The sequence below is a fragment of the Euphorbia lathyris genome, chromosome 2 (assembly GCF_963576675.1).
Source record: "Euphorbia lathyris chromosome 2, ddEupLath1.1, whole genome shotgun sequence".
Classification (NCBI taxonomy): Eukaryota; Viridiplantae; Streptophyta; class Magnoliopsida; order Malpighiales; family Euphorbiaceae; genus Euphorbia; species Euphorbia lathyris.
In genome coordinates this window covers 103261079-103281830 of record NC_088911.1, presented here as the reverse complement: position 1 = coordinate 103281830, position 20752 = coordinate 103261079, and the positions used below count along the sequence as shown (strand labels likewise).

The following is a 20752-nucleotide window of genomic DNA, read 5'->3' as shown; positions in this document are numbered from 1 at the left end:
ATGATACAGCAAGCAACTGTGCCAATGAAAACTCAACATTAATCATACCATATACCATATGTTAATCAAATTTAATGAAAAGTTAGATTATTTTTCTTGTAAAATTCTCATAACTGCATTATACAACCTGCATTTTTAATTATACATTTCGGTTTTTTTGTTGTTGGAATCTCATTCGATGATCAGGAACATATCGGGTTGCATAAGTGGATTCCTATTAAGTTTTAAACAATTTTAATTTTTGGAATTATTTATTTATTTATTTTGAAATCGTCGACCGTTATTTAAACATCGTTTACTTTGATAAAAAATGCTTATGTTAATAAAAAGATAAATCTCTCGTTTTAAAAGTTGAGGATTCATAAACAAAATGCTTAAGTTGGGAGATCATGGTCTAATTTACTGTTTTACTGTTTCCCAAATTCTATAGCAAACTTTGAATGGGAATCGGAATAAAATAATTAAAAGATAAAATCATGTTTATAATATTAGTGGTATGTTACACATTAATATTAATAAATTCTTCATACATATTGGATCAATTATTTGCACTTAATATTTAAAATTAAACAGTCTAATTTTGGAAAATGTTTTGCACTTTAATACTAATAAATTCATTGTTTCAAAAAAAGGAAAATACTAATAAATTCATACATATTGGATCAATTAGTTGCACTCAATAGAATAATTAAAAGGTAAAAGCATGATATTTGTGTGCAGAGAAGATAATTGATATTAATATATATATTTCATTGGATAAAAAATAATATATCTCTACATAAAATAATTAAGAAATTGTAATCTAAAAGTATATGAGAAGAGTTTGATTCTGCATCTTCAATATCATAGATCGTGATAGAGCAACAATAGACAGTGTTTGAAATTGTTTTTACCACAACGACGAGAAACAAACTTCACCCAGAACCGATTTCAGAGTCTTTTTTTTTCAAAAATGACTTCGTAATCTTTTAATGAACCAGATTTATGTGATGGTAGACAAAACTCTTATCAGATCCGTATCCAAAAAAAATTTATGTTTACCTTAAATTAGGATATTACAGCATTTGATTTGTTAAAATAATAAAAGTATACCACTAATTGTTTTTTTTAAACATTTTTATTAAAAATTAATTAGATACCTTAACTTCTCAAAATCACCACTACCAACTCTTTTTATCATTAAAATATCAATCTTTTCGTGTGTGTTTGATCTTTTTCATAATCATTCACTATCTTTTCTTTGATTAATTAATATAAATAGTAGTTTTTTTTAAAATCAAATTGGATTAATGAGTCTCAATCGGGCAAAAAAATCAACAAACTAGAAGAGATTACATTCGAAATAACATCATAAGTAAAAGGAATAGCATGTAAACGAGATAACCGAGCAAAAGCATCGGCTAAACCGTTAGCTAGTCTCCTAACAAAACGGACCGAGAAACCGTTATTAAGACTAAGAAGCGCTTTACATTGGGCAATAATATCACCGAATTCACTATAGTAGTAACCACCAAATAAATGATTATTTGATATAAAATAAATGTATGCGTATCGTATATATTTCATTTTTTTATTCTGTAATTTTTCTCTTTTAAGTTATGAGGTAGACGATTTTGATTAATATGTCTTAAATTATCAATATACCACCCAAAAGTATTACTTTTCATTATTGTTCTTTGGATTAACTTCTAATTATATATATTAGGAATTAATTAGGAAATTTGTTTAAGTTGTTTTAATAAAAAGGCAATCATCATGAATTGATTTCTTAAAACTAATTTTAAGCAATGTGGAATAAAAAACTTTATTTCAAGATTCATATAGAGCTTCTCTTCTATATGCCCATATAAATAGGCATTATTAATATCAATTTGATGGATTGGCCATTACTAAAAAAATTCTTGTAACAGTTTTTGTGACAAGAGAAAAACTCTCTGTATAATCTACCCCAAACTCCTAATTATATCCCCTGGCTATTAGCTTACTCTTGTATCTATCAACCATCCCATTAGCTTTGTATTTTACTCTAAAAACCCATCGATAAGTAGTGACTTTCTTATCAACTGGTAAGGAGACAAGAGTCCATGTTTGATTGATGTATAATGCATCTAGTTCTTTTTGCATGGTTTTAACCCATAATGGATCATTTTTAGCCTCTACATATGATGTGGGCTCATGAACTTTCATAGTATTCTAAAATGGCTTTGTGGCGAGGAGTATAAGCAAATATGGAGGCAACAGATGAATCATATGTAACTTGATTTGTAACAAAACCCAAGTAACTTTAGTATAATCATCTACAAGAGTTAATATTTACCTACATCCATTTAAAGATAATTTCTTGTATGGACCCCAAACATCGACACAAATTAACTTAAAAACAGTAAAACTAGTAATATGACTAATAGGAAAATGTTTCTTACATTGTTTGGCTATGTGACAAGTTTCACATACAGATAGTGAACCTTTACAATCAATGTTAGCAATATAATGAAATTTAGCATCAGATATATGCCCCAACTTGTAATACCAAACATCCTTTTTAATAAGTGACGAAAATGCATATCATTAGAAGTAGTACTAGTAGAACAAAGTGCAGAATTATTAAAAACAAGGAAATGAACTAAAACGCTCAGCTGATATAAACCATCCTTAAGAAAACCTTGAGCTAATGTGTGCTTAGAATCCTGGTCCCGCACCAAGCATCTATTATATATAAACGCAGCATGGGCTTCTGACTCTTGAGCCGCGTGTCCTTCTAACTCCTGGAATGGCAGATTTGTAGTCTTCTGCAATCTTTCCATTTTTGGTAACAACTGGAGAGATGTTGGGGGTCCTTTATACCATTTTGGGAATAGTTTGATGTTGACAGAATGTCAACATCTTGTGGGCTATTACTTCTGTCTTCCGAGGTTCCAGATTGTAGGCCAAATACAAGGCTTTGGGCCTTTAATTTATTTGAAACCTTTTTAGTTGTTCTTCATTTTATGCTTCAAATTGTAATCACACTTAACAAACATATTAACATAAAACAACTTAATTTAATTTTGCAATTAAATATTTTAGGGATCTTATTCCGTAATTGTTATTTTTGTCAGAATCAAAACCTCTATGGAAATTGTGTTTCAACAGTTTCTTTCGGCAAAAAGGGGTTCCGTATTTCACGTTACACCATCACTTAATGTTTTTAGGGACGACACGGGGTGTGTCTCTTACGGTGCATGTTTACTTATTTATTAGTCCGCTTTTATCATGTTTTTGAACTAATTTTATTAGGTTGAGAGTCGCCACCTGAGATTAATGTCCGGGAACATATATTAGATAACGTATGGGTTCACTCTATTTCATCTCTTTAGGGGGTGTTTGGTTGCTACTTTTCATGCTCCTTTTTGCATTTTCACTTCAAAAGGGAGAGTTTTAGGTGTTTGGTTAGTGACCTCCTGTTTGCCTTTTACATCTGAAAAGCAGCCTTAAGTGTTTGGTTAGTTACCTCATGTTTACCTTTTACACCCAAAAAGCAGCCTTTTACAAAAGCAGAGAATCTTTGCTTTTTGAAAAAGCAGTTTTTTCCAGTAGCAAACAGCAAACCCTAACAGCAACAGCAAACTGTAACAGCAAACAGCAACAGCAACAGCAAACCGTAAGTAAAACAAACGGGGCCTTAGAGTTGAGTTCGTGAATTAAAACGGTCCAAGGGTTTGATGAATAAACTCGTAGAATTGTCTTTTATTAAAATATCATTTATAATCTAAATAATTTTCCATTTATATAATGTTGTCGCGGGAAAGGAATAAATAAATACAAAAAGATAAAATAAATGACATTTCAATCAAATGACACAAATAGCTCTATACATCAAATCCAATCTTAATTGAAACTATTAAATCTACTAGTTGTATCTTTCGGATGTATATTACGACACCAAACTCGATCATATAGGACTTATAAATCCTATTCATCTAACACAACATAGCAATTATATCCACGAACTAATCTATCGGTTCTAATCGATTTAATATTTCTTTAAAAAATAACCATACTACCCTTCTAACTAACCCGAATCGTATTAAACATTAAAACATACAACACATCATAGATACACATTTACCGAAAATGAAGAGTTTAAAGAACTAAGCCCGAATTTTAAAATAGGCAGAAATCTGTGTTTCTACGTCTATATACGGTGGTCGCCGATCAGTGACGGGGTCACATCAATTGATATGTTAAGATTAAATTTGGTGATTATCTCTTTAATTAACATCAATTAACCTCAAAACAGCATACCCATCAATGTAAACGTGAGATTAAAATCAGGAAATTTCATTTTGTTTTTTTTTTGATAAAAAAATCATGAAAATCATGACCTTGAAGAATATATCCCGAAAGACAGACAAATATTACTCCAATAAGTAAGACATTCTCAATTTCAATGTGTCTAACCGAGGACGACTAGCACGAACTTGAAGAGAAGCCAACTGCTCATTTAATCGGCCTAAATTTGTCCCAACACTTCCAAAGCAATCTCCCGGCGCATTTCACCTTATGAACTTGGGTCTTCACGAATGGGGCCTGTAACATCTCCAAGTCTCTCTTTCAAAAGTTTAATTAGGTATTTCATGGGGTTTTTTATGTTTTAAATTCTATGTAAATTTCAGACAACTGCGTGATTATTTTATGCTGGGATTAATCATGGGCTTGATTGAAGTTTTATGCAGTTATTTTTACACTAATGGCGGAGGTGTTGAGAATTTGGTAGCATTGTTGGATTCTATGATTAGGAGCTGGATTAAGTAGGAACAGGTACACCTAATTGATCCTTATCTTTCAGTTTGTATGGATATTCACTTTGATTGTGTTTTGCATGCTTAGTTCTACTCTACAAATTACAAAAATCTGAAATCTATTGAGTCTGCTTATCTCTGGGGATGAGATGGAGTGAGTAACATGAACTGAAATACTGATATGCTCTCCCTTCTCTGTTCCAAGAATGGGGTTTCTCCTTCTGTTGTTGGTGCGTATAATAGGCTCACTAGAATCCTGTTGAATTGGAGATAGATAGTTAGCAGATTGATGGATGCTAGTGCTACCAGAATCTAGTTTTATCACTAGTACCTTATCTTTGGTTTCAAACGCACAACAAATAGCAAATAGGAGAAATTCTACAATACTCACCCGACTAATTAATTTATAACAGTTGTACATATTTATTTCTTAACAACAATATCTACTATGGAGTGGTAAAGCATCTCTTTTTATTGGTCGGGTCTATTACTAGCAGCAAATAGAGAGGAATATGAGGATACTTTTACACAGACAAGAAATGGAAATGAACTACACTGCTTGTATAGGATTATATATACCCGACCATTATTCTTAGCAGCAGAGATTATAGCATATTTCATCACACTCAGGAAAAGAAAAACGACTAAGCTATGCTCCTTATATTGAATCTATGCTGTCATATATCGAACTAATAGTGGAAACAGTGCTTAGAAAGTCTTGTGCTAACGTTTAATGAGGTTTGTAGGGGATGGGGATTAGGTGTAGATCATTTTTCCTCTTTACTGAAGCTCCAAAAATCTCAAGCATATCAAGGTTTTCTGGCGTCATTCCTGAAGGCAGTTTCCAGTCGAAATGAAACAGCAGCTGTGCGAGTGGAAACTCAACATTGATGATACCATATGTTAATCCTGGGCAAATCCTTCTTCCAGCACCAAATGGTAGATATTCAAAATTAGTCCCTTTGTAATCTATTGAGCTATCTATGAATCTCTCCGGATTGAATTTCTCAGCTTCATCCCAGTAATTAGGATCCCTTCCCATTGCCCAAGCGTTAACAATAACCTTGGATTTCACAGGAATCTCATAACCATAAATCGAACATTTCTCCCTACATTCTCTTGGTAGTAACAGTGCAAGTGGTGGGTGTAATCTTAGGGTTTCCTTTATTACTAGCTTTAAGTAGTTCAGTTCATCAAGTCGTGATTCATCAACGTTTCCTTGTCTATTGAAGATTTGTCTCACTTCTTCTTGTGCTTTTTCCATTGCTTTTGGGTTTTTCATCAGCTCTGACATTGCCCAGTCTATTGTAGTAGATGATGTCTCAGTACCAGCACCAAACATGTCCTGAATTAACATAATAATAATAATTACTTCGGATATTCGCAAACGATGCGGTTAAACATTATTCACCGCATAGTGTTCATTTAACTAGCACGAAGTCGGATGAAGTTCATCCGATTTCCTTATCGGCTTCCCAACAATAAGAAGTTGGATGAACTTCATTCCACTTCCTTGCAACTGGAAGTCGGATGAAGTCATCCAAGCATTACGAGCAAAAATCCAATTACTTGGTGATTATGAAGCTAAAAAGAGAAGAGAGGGAACTAACAAGTATGACTGCTTTGATATTGTCATCTGTTAAAGGGAATTGAAGATATCCTTGATCCTGAGCATTCAAAAGCACATCTATAAGATCTTCAATGAGATTACTTCCTGTCGCCTTTCTAGCTCTATGTTGGTCAATGATGTTTTGAAATATTACATCTATCTTTTTCTGATGCCTCTCCATTTTAGATATGATTCCACTTAGCACTCCAAAAACTTTGATGGAAGGATACAAATCAGCAAGATTAAACCCTGAAGCAGCTTCTACCAAAACTTTAAGAGCTGCTATCAAAGTATCTTCTCCCTCCCATATCTTACCAAATGCACTTCTCGAAACGATGCTATAAATTGAAGAATTAGCCATCATGCTAAAATTGATAGGCGATCCTGCAGCTGCACTGGAAGATATGGATGTAATGAGTTTTGATACTTGTTCTTCCCTGATAGATCTGAATGACTCCACACGTTTTACAGTGAGTAGCTCGACTGTGCAAATTTTTCGCAGTTGTCTCCAGTATTCTCCATAGGGTGAAAATACGATGTCTGAATAATTATAAGTTGCAAGAGTCATTGCAAGGAGACGGGGCCTTTGAGCAAAGGTGATGTCATGGGTTTTCAGAACCTCTTTAGCAGTTTGAGGTGCAGAGATTACAATAGTTGTAAGTTCTCCAAGTTGAAGATGCATAATAGGTCCATAGATTTTGGCTAAGTCTTTAAGGCGGTGATGTGGAAGAGAGGTAATTAAGTGGTGGAGACTCCCTATTAGAGGTAGCATCCATGGTCCTGGTGGTAGATTTTTGGTTGAGTTTTTCTTCACTAATATTAATCTTAATACCATGAAGATGAAGACTAGAAATGGAAAAAGGATTCGTAATTGGAGGAGTTCCATGATCAGGAAAATTGGAAACTACTGAAGAAAGGAAGTTGCGGGTTGATTAGGATTTTACATTTCATCTTAATCTAATATACTACCATTCTAGCTTTCTTTTTCGTTAGATAGGACCTCATCATGCCTATGTAATTGTAGTTGATTTTTTTTTTTGACTTAATATATATATGGTGAGTTTCTCAACTTGGCTTTAAAAAATTGATTTGTCACTGAAATTATTAAAATGTTTCGTTAGCTCACTGAACATGCGACAGAGTAATTACGTTCCGGGATTTCATAGATCACTATAATTACGTTCTGGGACTTCATAGATTACTGTAAGAAGTTCAAGGAACAATAAAAAGGGCGGCCCGGTCGCACTACGCGTCCCCGCTGAGCGAGGGTCCGAGGAGGGGCCCCACCACAAGGGTGTATTGGGGGCAAGCCTTCCCCTGCCAATTTATCTGGTAAGAGCATCTCCAATAGAGGTGCCTAAAAGAGTGGCAAAACTTACTAAATATAGTATTTTATTGTCTCTTTCATCCACATCATTTTTGACAACTTTTACTTAAAAAATACTCCAATAGAGGTTGCTTGAAAAGTTGTCACTATAATCCTACAAATTATTATTTTATTATAAATAAAATGTTTCAAATTTATTATTTCTAGGAGAGTATATTAAAAAATAATTAAACAAGGTTGCCAACAACTTTCCTTGGCACCCACAATCACTCCAATAGTGGACACCCTTTAAAAGTTGCCAAACATGATGCCACATCAGCTGGCACTCTTTTGGACACCCTCTATTAGAGATGCTCTAAGAGGCCGTTCCTAAGACTCCAAATAATTTAACCAAATTCAAAAGTTAATTAAACACTTATAAAGTTAAAAACTCTCATCTTTTATTAAATTTAGGCGGCTCTTGTTGTAGTATTAAGTTTTTATTTTTCCTTTCTAAATGACATGTTTATTGGAATTTGAAATTTTGAACCAGTTCAATAATTAGTAATAAACAAATGAAATAATTGTCATTTCACTGGCTGGACTTCTTAATGAGCCAAATCATTTATTTATATAATAACTCCACATTGGATCCATGAATTAAATAATAATATTTTAATTATATGGAAGCTGCGGTCAACAACAACTTGCTCCACTTCACTCTTTCGGTTTCTTAAGAAAACAAAGAAGATGAATTTATTAATTTTTGAAAATGAAAGTAACCGTTAATCAAATAAATCATCAAGAGCGAGAATACTCAGCCATAGATGACAGTTATAATGAGTGCAACACTCAAAGAAAATGAAAAACGGAGTAGGTAGGTATCTGGAGAAGATAACCAAGGAATAACATTAAGCAGATAAAGACTTTGATGTTCGTAGTCATCCCTAGAAACAAATTCAAAATCAAAGCAGGCGATAGAAAAATTAAGGGATAAAGATCAATTTTAACCTTAACGTTTTAAGGAAAGTGTAAATGTTATCGAAAGTTAGAAAAAACTGGTTTGACCGTTATAATTGTCACTTTAAACCTTCCAAATATCAATTATATCTTAAGATATTAAGTGTATTATAAAAAATTATAAAAATTCTGTTAAAATGCTAAAAACTAAATCACATATAAGTTAATCACAAAAAAAAAAAAATCAAACTGTCTAAAATATTTAGACTGTTATTAATATATTTATAAAAAAACCAACAAAAAATATAAGAAACTGTTTCAATTCATCGACAAACTTGTTTGAAAGGTGCGATGTGACAGTTAAATAACAGTCATACCAGTCTATTCACTCTGCTTATGTTTGGTGATGAGATGGAGTGAGTAACATGAACTGAAATACTGCCATACTGGTATGCTCTACCTTCTCTGTTCCAAGAATGGGGTTTCTCCTTCTATTGTTGGTGCCTATAATAGGCTCATTATAATCCTGTGAATTGGAGACAAGTAGTTAGCAAGTTGATGGATGCTAGTGCTGCCCGCATCTAGTTTTATCACTAGTACCTTATATTTGGTTTCAAACGCACAACAAACAGCAAATAGGAGGAATCCTAGAATACTCACCCGACTAATTAATTTATAACAGTTGTTCATATTTATTTCTTAACACCAATCACCTACTATGGAGTGGTAAAGCATCTCTCTTTTCATTGGTAGGGTCTATTACTAGCAAATAGAGAGGAATATGAGGATACTACACGGACAAGAAATGGAAATGAACTTTACACTGCTTGTATAGGATTATATACCCGACCATTATTCTTAACAGGAGAGATTCTAGCATATTTCATCAGACTCAGGAAAAGAAAAACGACTAAGCTATGCTTCTTATATTGAATCTATGTTGTCATATATCGAACTAATAGTGGAAACAGTGCTTAGAAAGTCTTATGCTAACATTTAAAGAGGTTTGTACGGGATGGGGATCAGGTGTAGATCATTTTTCCTCTTTACTACAGCTCCAAAAATCTCAAGCATGTCGAGGTTTTCTGGCTTCATTCCCGTAGGCAGTTTCCAGTCGAAATGAAAAAGCAGCTGTGCGAGTGGAAACTCAACGTTGATGATACCATATGTTAATCCAGGGCAATTCCTTCTTCCAGCACCGAATGGTATATATTCAAGATTAGTTCCTCTGTAATCTATTGAGCTATCTATGAATCTCTCCGGATTGAACTTCTCAGCTTCATTCCAGTACTTAGGATCCCTTCCCATTGCCCAAGCGTTAACAATAACCTTAGATTTCACCGGAATCTCATAACCATAGATCGAACACTTCTCCCTACATTCTCTTGGTAGCAACAATGGAAGTGGTGGGTGTAATCTTAGAGCTTCCTTTATCACCAGCTTTAAGTACTTGAGTTCATCTAGGCGTGATTCATCAACATTCGCTTGTGTACCAAAGATTCGCCTCACCTCCTCTTGTGCCTTTTCCAATGCTCTTGGATTTTTCATCAGCTCCGACATAGCCCATCCTAAAGTAGTCGATGATGTCTCAGTGCCGGCAACAAACATGTCCTGAAGTAAGTTTGTTACATAATGAAAAAGTGATGCAAACTAATGTCGAATTGTTTTTTTGATAGAAAAACAAAATCAACCATTTTTCAATGCTTGATCTTTATATTTAAACAACTAAAAACTTAAAACTCTTGATACTAACCAGTATGATTGCTTTGATATTGTCATCTGTTAAAGGGAATTGAAGGTCTCCTTGATCCTGAAGGTTCAAAAGCATATCTACAAGATCTTCATTACCCTCAACATGGTTACTCCCTGCGGCCTTTCTAGCTCTATGTTGGTCGATGATGCTTTGAAATATTTTATCTATTTTTTTCTGATGCTTTTCCATCTTAGAACTCATTACGCTTAGCACTTGAAAAAGTTTGACAGAAGGATACAAATCCGCAAGACTAAAACCTCCAGCGGCTTCTACTACATCTTTAACAGCTGCAATGAATATATCTTCGCCCTCCCATATCTTACCAAATGCTGTTCTTGAAACAATGCTATAGATTAAAGAAATAACCATCCTGCTAAAATTGATAGGTGATCCAGCACTAGAAGATATGGATGTAATGAGTTTTGAGAGTTGTTCTTCCCTGATAGACCTGAATGACTCCACACGTTTTACACTCAGCAGCTCGATTGTGCAAATTTTCCGCAGTTGTCTCCAGTAGTCTCCGTATGGTGCAAATACCATGTCTGAATAATTATAGGTTGCAAGAGCCAATTGGAGGACATGGGGCCTCTGAGCGAAGGTGATATCATAGGTTTTCATAACCTCTTTAGCAGTTTCAGGTGAAGAAATGACAATATGTGAAAGTTCCCCAAGTTGAAGATGCATAATAGGTCCATAGATTTTGGCCAAGTCTTTCAGGCGGTGATGGGGAAGGGAGGTAAGTAAGTGGTGGATACTCCCTATTAGAGGTAGCTTCCATGGTCCTGGGGGTAGATTTTTGGGTGAGTTTTTCTTCCCTAATATTCTTAATGCCAAGTATATGAAGAGTATGAAAGTCAAAAGAACTGGGAAGGAGGGTAACCGGAGGAGTTCCATGATGAGAAGAATGGAAAGTAGTGAAGAAATTAATGGCTTGCTAGGAAATTTCTTTTCAGTATAATACATAGAGGTGTTAGTATAGTATTTCTTTTCGATTTCTTAATTCAGTAGTTATGTTTTGTTCACATGATGTGTCTGCTAAATCATGCTATTTGCTTTTATTTATTTGTGAAATCAGATTTGATTCCATTACAAAATTACCATAATGTCTAAGATTTTGAATGCTCCCAAGGAACGCTCTCAAGATTTGTTCTAGTCTATATTTTACATTTAATAAATTTGAGACGTTTTGCCAATTTTTAAAATGCGAAGATTGAATCTCCCAACCCCACGCTCCAAAATGTAGCTTGACAACCATTAGTGATGGATACATAAATTTTCGGGAGGGAGCATGGCTAAAAAAATATAGTAATTGATGAGAGGAGAAAAGACAAAAAAACAAAAATGATGAGGAGAGGAAAAGAGGACATATTTTATGTTTTTTTCTGAAAATCCAAAGATAATGAGGACAGTTTTGGAATTGAATAATTAAGGGGTTGAAAATGAAAATAAAGATTTATTCTACGGCATAAATATTTGGATATATGGATATAAAAATCAAACTTATAATCTCATAATTTAAGAGATATTAATGAATAAATAAGATAAATAAAATATTGTTTATTTTTTTTTTAAAAGAAAACTGCAGCTTTATTAAGTATTTAAAGATAAGTCCCTGTTGATTACATCATGTAGCCATATAGGGGAAGAATTAGAAAAAAAGAAATTAGCATTGGAACGAGCCTGCCGAGCAACTATGTGAGTAGCCTCATTCGCTAATCGAGGAACAAAATTGACTTTTAGATTGTCGTTTTCAAAAAGAATGCTCTTGCAGTCTTGAATAATCGCACCGAACTCCGATCCATCTTGTGAAGAGGATTTGAGTCCCGCCAGAACCACTTGTGAGTCTGTTTCAAATTCCACCATCCGCCAGTTTGATTCCGAAGCCCAGATTAAAGCAGTTCGCAGAGCTATAGCTTCAATTATCCTGTAACCTTTTATGCCTTGATGAACCCCACTGCAGTAAGCAATGCATTCACCTTTTTCATCTCGTAGAACAGCCCCAACTCCACTCTGGTTTGTATCATTAAAATTTGCGCCGTCTACGTTGCATTTGAAAAATCCTTGTTGTGGCGGCTTCCATTTAGCAATTTCCCCTGCTGTTCTTGTCGTTTGGTTTCGTGGATTTCTCTGTCTCGCTTCTTTCCACTCTCTGACCTGCTGTTTTATTTCCTGTACTCGCCGTCTCCCGTCAATTGTATCTCCATTCCACAGCGTCCCGTTTCTCTGCTTCCAAATAGCCGCTAACACACATAGCGTGTCTTCCATCAGCTTCACCCCTCCAATTCTGCAACGGGACAGCAGCCAATTTCCCACCTTCCTATCAGTAAATACTGGGTTAGAAATACCTGCAGATTGCCAACAGTTCATCGCAACCCGACACTCCCCGAACAGATGCGCTTCGTCCTCCTGCCCTTCATCGCAGAGTACACAATTTTGGCTGATTTGGACGTGGCGAGAGACCAGGTTCACTCGGGTCGGCAAGCAGCCGATTCCTACTTTCCAGGCAAAGGTTTTTAACTTTGGCGGGATTGATAAGTTCCACAAATCAGACCAACCTTCAGCCGCTTCCCTGATGTTTGAGGCGCTATCCACTGCGCGATACCCAGATTTTGATGAATATATTCCATTTCTTGTGAATTCCCAAATTAACATGTCTTCGCCGATCCGAACCGAAGCTACTATCTCACATATTTTTTCCGCTTCAATTTCGCTAAAGCATCCGAATACGCGATTCCTGTCCCATATGCGCGTTCCCGGGATAAACAAGTCAGATACCACCATGTCCTCTAATCCAGGTATTAAGTAAGAGTTGATTTTGAAATTTGGAATATTGGGTACCCAGGGATCCTTCCAAACACTGATACTGCTCCCATCTCCAATCCTCCATCTTAAACCAAGGTGAAGAAGATCAATTGACCCCCAAACGCTCCTCCAAACAAAACTAGGATTAGTGCCTAATTTGGAGGATAGAAAAGACTCATTAGGATAATATTTGGCTTTGAACAATCTGCTTATCAATAATTGAGGGTACTGAATTAACTTCCATCCCTGTTTTCCAAGCAATGCTAAATTGAACAACCTCAGATCCCGAAAACCCATCCCTCCCTGATCCATTCCATCGCACAGTTTTGACCAGCGGAACCAATGAATATTTCATTTCCCGTCTGCTTTCGAACCCCACCAAAAGCTGTTCATCATACGCTGTAATTCCTCACAGATTCTCTTTGGAAGTAGAAAGGTGCTCATACAAAACGTAGGGAGCGTCTGTGCTACAGATTTTAGCATCACGACCTTTCCCGCATTTGACAAGAACTGGAACCCCCAACTTCCAAACCGCTTTCTTAACCAATCAATCAGGAATTTGAAAAGACTATACTTTGATCTTCCAATTAGAGAAGGAAGACCTAAGTATCTTCCAGTGTCAAGTGGTGTTACTACCTGGGTAATGTCACCAGTACTCTGTCTGAGATCATGCTTCACATTTCTGCTATAAAAGATTCCTGATTTGTTCAAATTGATAGCCTGTCCCGAAGCAGCTTCATATTCTCCCAGAATCTCCATGATTGTCTCAGCCTGTTCGACATTTGCACCAAAAAAAGAAAACTATCGTCAGCAAAGAAAAGGTGTGTTATTGATGGTGCCCCTCTGCAGATTTGACAGCCTCTAATTTGGTTATCTGCTTCCGCTTTTGATATTAGCTTGGATAGTACTTCAGCGCAAAGTAAGAACAAGTATGGTGAAAGCGGATCTCCCTGTCTTAACCCCCTCCCAGGTATTATAGGGCCGACCAAATCTCCATTAACCGACACATTATACGATACTGTTTCCACACACAATCTCATCCAAGCTATCCAATTCGCATGAAAGCCCATCCTCTCCATCACTGTCCATAGGAAATTCCAATCGACCCTATCGTAGGCTTTGCTTATATCAATTTTCAGCGTTACTTCTCCTTCGATACCTCTGGTGTGTCGTTGCATGTAGTGAATTGTCTCGAAAGCAATTTGCACATTATCAATGATAGACCGTCCAGGGACAAAAGCTGATTGGTTTTCACTTATAATTTCTAGTAGGATAGTTTTGAGTCTATTTGCCAGTACCTTTGCTATTATCTTATAAAACACATTACACAGCGAAATAGGCCTTAGATCTTTCATTGACAAAGGGATATCACACTTCGGAATTAGCACAACCACAGTGTCGTTTAAATTTGCAGGAAACTCACCTCTATCCAACCAACCTGAACAGATTGTAAAAATATCAGTACCAATGTTCTCCCAAAAATGCTGGTAAAATCCCGGATTTAGCCCGTCAGGTCCCGGAGATTTGTCCGGATGCATCGAAAAAGTTGCATTTTTAAACTCTTCAAGTGTGAAATTGCCCATCAGTTTATCATTCATCCCATTTGTTACCACTCGGTTAGCAACATTAATCGTGTTGTTTTGAGCAGCAAAAGATGGTGAAAAAAGCTCACAAAAATACTCACAAACATGGTTGCCGAGTGCCTGCGGGTCAGTTATAAGATTGCCTCCTTCATCCCGTAGACTAGTGATCGTGTTCTTCTTCCTCCTCGCTTTGACGCAGGCGTGAAAATTTTTTGTGTTCAGATCTCCATCTCTGACCCAGAAAGCTTTGGCTCTTTGCTGCCAAAAGATTGTTTCCTGCTCCAGAACCATCGTTAACCGCCTCTGCGCCTCCTGGTACTGTTCTAACGACACTCTATCCTCTTTATCCTGCAACCTTTGTAAAACTGCTTTCAATTTCACAATCTGATTTTTAAAGTTTATTTTAAAGCCTGTACACCACCTTGCCATCTCATTTGCGTAAGCTTCCAGCTTCGCTGTCAGAGAAAGCTGTGAATTCCTTCTCCAGCTATCACAGACGAGTTGATCAAAGCCTTCCTCCAACGGCAGTTTCGTACCGGAACCGTCAGCTTCCCTTCCTTCTGACGCTCACTTCCAATTTTAATATCACCGGTAAGTGATCTGAATATCCAGCAACAGAATTTCTTACTTTGTAATTTGGGAAGCGTTGTAGCCATTGAGCGCTAGCGAAAGCTCTGTCCAGTTTCTCCCGGATCCAAGCTCCTGTACCCCTGCCTCTTTCCCACGCAAACCGACTTCCCTCCATCGACAGCTCAAATAAGTTACACTCCTCGATGCTCCTTGCAAACTCATTCATAAGATAATTTGGGTATAATGCTCCTCCAACTTTTTCTTCCTGTTGAAGAATGCAGTTGAAATCACCCATCACAACCCAGGGAAGGTTTGATGAAGAGTGTAACAACCGAAGAAGGTCCCATGATTCGCTGTGTCTGCTTCTATCGGCGAGGCCGTAAAAACCAATAAATCTCCAATGTCCTTCGGTGTTATTTGAAATTTTCAGTTCAATATGATGATCCGAGTAACCTTCAATAGCTGCGGAAATCTTGTTACTCCACTAAATTGCTAGCCCACCACTTCTTCCTCTACAGTTCACTGTAAAACAGTTGTCAAATCGAAGTTTCCGTCTCAATCCTTCCATACGATTACTATCAACCAACGTCTCCATCAAGAACAACACGTCAGGATCGTGGGCCCGAGCCAACTCTCCTAACACTCGAACTGCACGGGGGTTCCCGAGACCCCGGCAGTTCCAACTAATCCAACTCATTGTGTTCGGCGGGCCTGAATGCCAGGCCTCGCCGCTTCATTAAAAATTGAGAGTTCCGCATCAATATCAGAAATAGAACCCTCATTCTGTTGTTTTTCACCTTCTGTTGCCACCTTCTCAGCTTCCCAGTCATCTCCCCCTTCTATGAACTTCCCTTTCATCTTTCTGCTCTCCTCCCTCCTTTTTTTAGCTTCTGTTAATTCTAACTCTTCATCCTCATCACTTTCCATACTGACATCCCCCCTTCGTTGGGTTTCGCTGTCTGTTTAAGAGTATTTTCCTCTTCTGTTGTCTTTGTCTGGATCTGACTCTGTGAATTAACACCCTTCAAGAAAGGTTGAGCAATGTTTGGATTTGAGTTCTGCCCCTGTGCTTGGGTGTCGAAATAACTCTCTCCTCTCCCATTATGGCTATGCTTCGTATATCCAGACCGAAAGCTTCTTTCCATCAGGATTCCATTAGTCTTCTCCCCTCCGCCCATACTGTTTCCTGGTTCTCTGAGCCATCGTGAACCCCCCTGATCACCTCATCTGCGCATAGGGGCTTTAAGCCATTCCCCCCATTCCTTGCTTATCTCCTTCGTCTATTCATCAAACAGCATGTTGCAAAATCGGTCTGAATGCCCTACCATCCCACATAAGTAACAAAAGATTCCGAGTCTTTCGTACTTAAATTTAATTAACGACCATTCAGTTTGGGAGCGGCGTATCTTCTTATATCTCTTCAGTGGCTTCCTCACATCGATCCGGACTCTAATCCGCATATATTGTATGTAAATTTCGTTGGTGTTCGTTATATCATATTCCAAAAACGAGCCGACAAAATTCCCAATCTGTTTTCCAACTCCTTCTGACATTGCCCCAATTGGAAGTTCGTAAACTTGCACCCAGATGTCCATGTAGTCCAGTTCGATAGCTTCCGGTTTCGTATCCAACTTCCATTATTCCATGACCAGATTGTAGTTATCAAAGGACCAGGGCCCTCCTGCTAGCACCCGATCACGATCAACGTAATGAAAGAATTCGAATGAGTACAGGTTCGGTGACAGTTCCTGGATGGAGATACCCCGACCTGGTCTCCACAAGTTCGCGAGTCTTATTTTCACTGCAGGAAAATTTATAGCCTTATCGGTGATGAGTCTGCCTACCAGACAAAGACTTCTGGCCGCGATGTTATTTGTTGGTGGTGGGATTCCTAAATCCAGGACAACAGATTCGTCGTCTTCAATATGCAGGTTATTCATGTCCTTCTCCATCTTCAGTTATGTGAAATCAGGTCTAGCCTTTTGCCGTTTGATCGCTCGCGTCGCCGGAATTGGATGTTGCCGCCGGTAACTGTTTGGAAGATAACTAGTTTGAACGAAACTCTCACAGTTTGATGGAGAGACAAACACTCTCACAGTTTGATGGAGAGACAAAAAAGAAAAAAACTTTAATAAAATATTGTTTATAATTAGGTTAATACATACATCACGATGTTCTAAACTTGGTTTAAAGAATTGATAGTTCTATTAACTTATAGAGTGTCTCATTAATCATCTGGCTTGTTAAAAGTGATCTGATTAACTCTCTCAATCTATAACAAAAAACATTAGAGAATTTGGTAAAATTAAAAAGTAATATTATTTTAAAAAAGTTCAGTGAATAATAGATTACTATAAATAAGTTTAGAGGTTAATAGTAACTTTAAACATATTCAGGTGGCCAATATATCACTTTAAGCAAATTTGAGGGGTTAACTTAACACTCGACAGGGGGGAAATGACCTTTTAATAGTGGTAAAACCATAAGGACAGTCGACAAGGAGAATGGTTGTCCCGCGCCTTCTAGATCTGCTAATGAAGACCACCAACTCGTTATTTGGTGGTTTTAGTCTATATTTATTTGACTTAATAAACCAGGGGTCCTTTAAGTTTGGTCCAAAAAATCGATTAGTGTCCTGAATTTATAAAGTATTTGGTTAGCTTCCTGAATTTCTTTAAAACGACATGATTAATCCCCTAAATCCATGTGACAAAGCAATAGAGAATTTGAACAAATTGAAATGTATATTATTTTAAGCAAATTCAAAATGACAATAGATCATTGTATGAAAGTTCAAAAAACTAATAAATCACTTTATAAATTAAGGTGGTTAATGTGTTACTTTAAGACTTGAGCAATTCAGAAGTGAAGAAAACGAGAGTTCCACTCTGTAAATTCAAGAAATTAATCAATTTATAGAGCCTTAACTTTGGATTTGGCACATTAAACCATCAATTGATGGTATTTGCATGACTTAGTCTCTTGCATTTGAATTATTATTTTTAAAATTAAAAAAGGATCGTTTTTATAGTGTTATTATTAATGTTAGCCTTGGTCTAAATTGTGAGTGGACTCCTTTAATTGTTAGTTGTCCTGAGTCGGAGTAGACTTCTTGATACATTATAATGCTAAAATCAGTAATCAGAGCATAGAAAATGATATATAACTTAATGAATGAAGAGAAACAAAATAAAGAATACCTATTCATAAGCATCCATTAATATGAAAATATCATTTTCCTCTAGCTTAAATGAGGTGGTTTTTACTATGAACTTCTTCTTTATCAGCGAGCCTTCTCGAGTGGAGTGGGCTTTTAGAAAGTAAATTGAGTGTATGTTTGGACTTGGTCTAAAATAGATGCCCACCCTCTTTTAACATTCTGAACATTGATGTGACTTCTGTCCATTGTTCTTATTTCAAGGTTTAATTTTTGTCGATCGAGGCTTGTGTGACGTTGATATAAACTAACAGTTACCTATAATTGTGAAAATTTATATAGACTCGGTTAGAGTCATAGAAAACCTTTTCATATTGAGCGATTCTTGGATATAAAGCGGAAATACAACAATTCGTTTGCATTTGAATCCTTAAGTAAAAGAACTTTATTATATCCATGTTAGTTTTTCGCTTCACAGTCCTTTTCTCCAACACGTTTCTTCTTTCAACAACTTTTCATGTAAAAAATTTGAGCTTTTCTATCGCTAATTAGACGAATGAATTTTTTTTCTCTCTTAAGTTTTCAAGAATAAAAACTCTGATCTGAGTACATTATATGAGGATGCGAAGAAAAAGCTATGCATGTATGAAGAGAATTATTGGGGTGCTTTAGGCACCAGACTCAACCAATATTATCATCGCAAACCTCCCAATTGATGTTGTTAGCATATAATCACCACATAAGACATGGCATAGATTTCCATAGTATATCAGATCGAAAGAGCTTATACATTACAGGCGTCTAGGCCCGATGTTCAAGCCTACAATGTAAGTGATGATAACACCTTTATTCTCTATAAGGCACACCTCAATCACGATTTTTGAGTTCCTTTGCTACCGTTCTTTACGAGAAGTCATGCAAGATTTGAACCTAGCCCCAAACTAGATAACTCTCATCGCCTGGTCTCAGCTAGTTGTTATATACCTATTTTGTTTACGAGAAAGGCATATGCTTAGTACCACTTTGCTAAGACAACTTCTTACACCTACCAAGAATAAGAACTAATATCACGTGAGTTGGAAGACAAAGTTGTCCTACGGATAATACAGACATAGGCGTACCCAGTCGGCAAGTTATGAGGCCCATCCGATGGAGACCTCGGGAGAGCGGAACGTGGAAATGTAATTTGGACGCAACAATTTTCTAGGCAGCAGACAAGTGCTGGCTCGGGGCTATTCTTCGTAATTCAGCTGGTCGGTTCATCGCAATGCATAACTTGTTCTGCGACGGTATTACTAAGGTGGGGAATGCAGAAGCCCTTGCCCTTCGGCAAAGCCTACAATGGATAAATGCTCTCAATTATCAATGGGGTTGCTTTGAAACTGATGCAGACCTCGTAGTTAACAGTCTTCATTCAACAAGGCCTGATATCTCCGAGTTCGGGCAACTTATTCAGGACTATAGAGATGTGTTACAAAGTAGACCAAACTTCTATGTGTCTTATGTGTCAAGGATAGCGGATGGGGTCGTGCACATCATTGCTCGTATGCTAGTTCTTACGTTTCATTCTTGCTTCCTAATTGGTTGGAAGGATTTTTTTGTAAGTATTATTTGGATACATCTTAAATAAAAGTTGTTATTCGTTTAAAAGAATTAACAAACAATTCTTTTTGTAACAAAACAAATTAACTACGAGTAGGTTTTAGAAAAAAATACAAGAGTGAAAATAGGCTTTCAATAATTGCTCTCAAATTCTTTGAAAGCTTTCATTATTATATATTGTATAGAGATAGATATTATAAGTTATAATAAAAAAATACATAAAAATACATCATCTTAGTTTAATTAATACTTTTCTTGAATATAAGTTAGAGACTAGAAAGACATGGAGATGGTGACGGGCTAACAAGTAGTTTGGAATTAGAAGCGATAGAAAATAATTGAATAAAAGTTCAAATTGGTTCTTTAAGTTGGTATGAAAAGTCAATTTAATAAAATACTTTTTTAGGTATCGACTCAGTTTAAAATTTGATCGCTTTTTACAAATTAGTCCAAGATCAAATGAAGTCTGAAAGTGCAATTTATTTTTGGTATGTGATCTTTATTATTTTTATAGTTTCATAGCTGAAATTTCTTTTAGCACTTAAAAACTGTTACTTTAAATATTAAAATTTATTTTTATATTTTATTTTATTTTATTCTTGTCGTCCTTTTCTCTCTTGTCTCTATTA

General features: G+C 36.3%; 3 protein-coding genes across 16 annotated transcripts in view; 1 reads left to right on the top strand and 2 right to left on the bottom strand.

Moving 5' to 3' along the window:
• Positions 1–4379: 4379 nt before the first annotated feature.
• The window catches only part of LOC136219223 (uncharacterized), a 35265-nt gene continuing 18892 nt past the window's right edge, over positions 4380–20752 (top strand). For 6 of the 14 annotated variants that reach the window (XR_010684084.1, XR_010684082.1, XR_010684081.1 and 3 more), the window contains exons 1-2: positions 4380–4609; positions 4706–4800. The gene's annotated coding sequence lies outside the window, so the exon portion shown is untranslated. Of the gene's footprint in view, positions 4610–4705; positions 4801–7686; positions 10273–10444; positions 11641–20752 lie in introns of those variants that run through there. The other 8 variants (XR_010684089.1, XR_010684086.1, XM_066006521.1 and 5 more) reach the window with 6 other exon arrangements.
• Positions 5322–7394, bottom strand: LOC136219226 (cytochrome P450 71D445-like). Its single transcript, XM_066006523.1, has 2 exons — positions 6392–7394; positions 5322–6126 (listed from the first exon to the last, which is right to left on the bottom strand). The coding sequence occupies exons 1-2, from the start codon at positions 7274–7276 to the stop codon at positions 5512–5514; spliced, it is 1500 nt and encodes a 499-aa protein (XP_065862595.1). The 5' UTR covers positions 7277–7394; the 3' UTR covers positions 5322–5511.
• LOC136219225 (premnaspirodiene oxygenase-like) lies at positions 9653–11303 on the bottom strand. Its single transcript, XM_066006522.1, has 2 exons — positions 10410–11303; positions 9653–10267 (listed from the first exon to the last, which is right to left on the bottom strand). Exons 1-2 carry the CDS (start codon positions 11301–11303, stop codon positions 9653–9655), a joined length of 1509 nt encoding a protein of 502 aa, XP_065862594.1.

What these genes read in the sequence shown, in the direction of transcription:
- LOC136219226 (XM_066006523.1), bottom strand. Translation starts at nt 7,276, where the DNA reads ATGGAACTCCTCCAATTACGAATCCTTTTTCCATTTCTAGTCTTCATC. An exon ending in ATATCAAAGCAGTCATACTT is followed by an intron (nt 6,127 to 6,391) that starts GTTAGTTCCCTC and finishes ATGTTAATTCAG; the next exon opens with GACATGTTTGGTGCTGGTAC.
- LOC136219225 (XM_066006522.1), bottom strand. Translation starts at nt 11,303, where the DNA reads ATGGAACTCCTCCGGTTACCCTCCTTCCCAGTTCTTTTGACTTTCATA. An exon ending in ATATCAAAGCAATCATACTG is followed by an intron (nt 10,268 to 10,409) that starts GTTAGTATCAAG and finishes AACTTACTTCAG; the next exon opens with GACATGTTTGTTGCCGGCAC.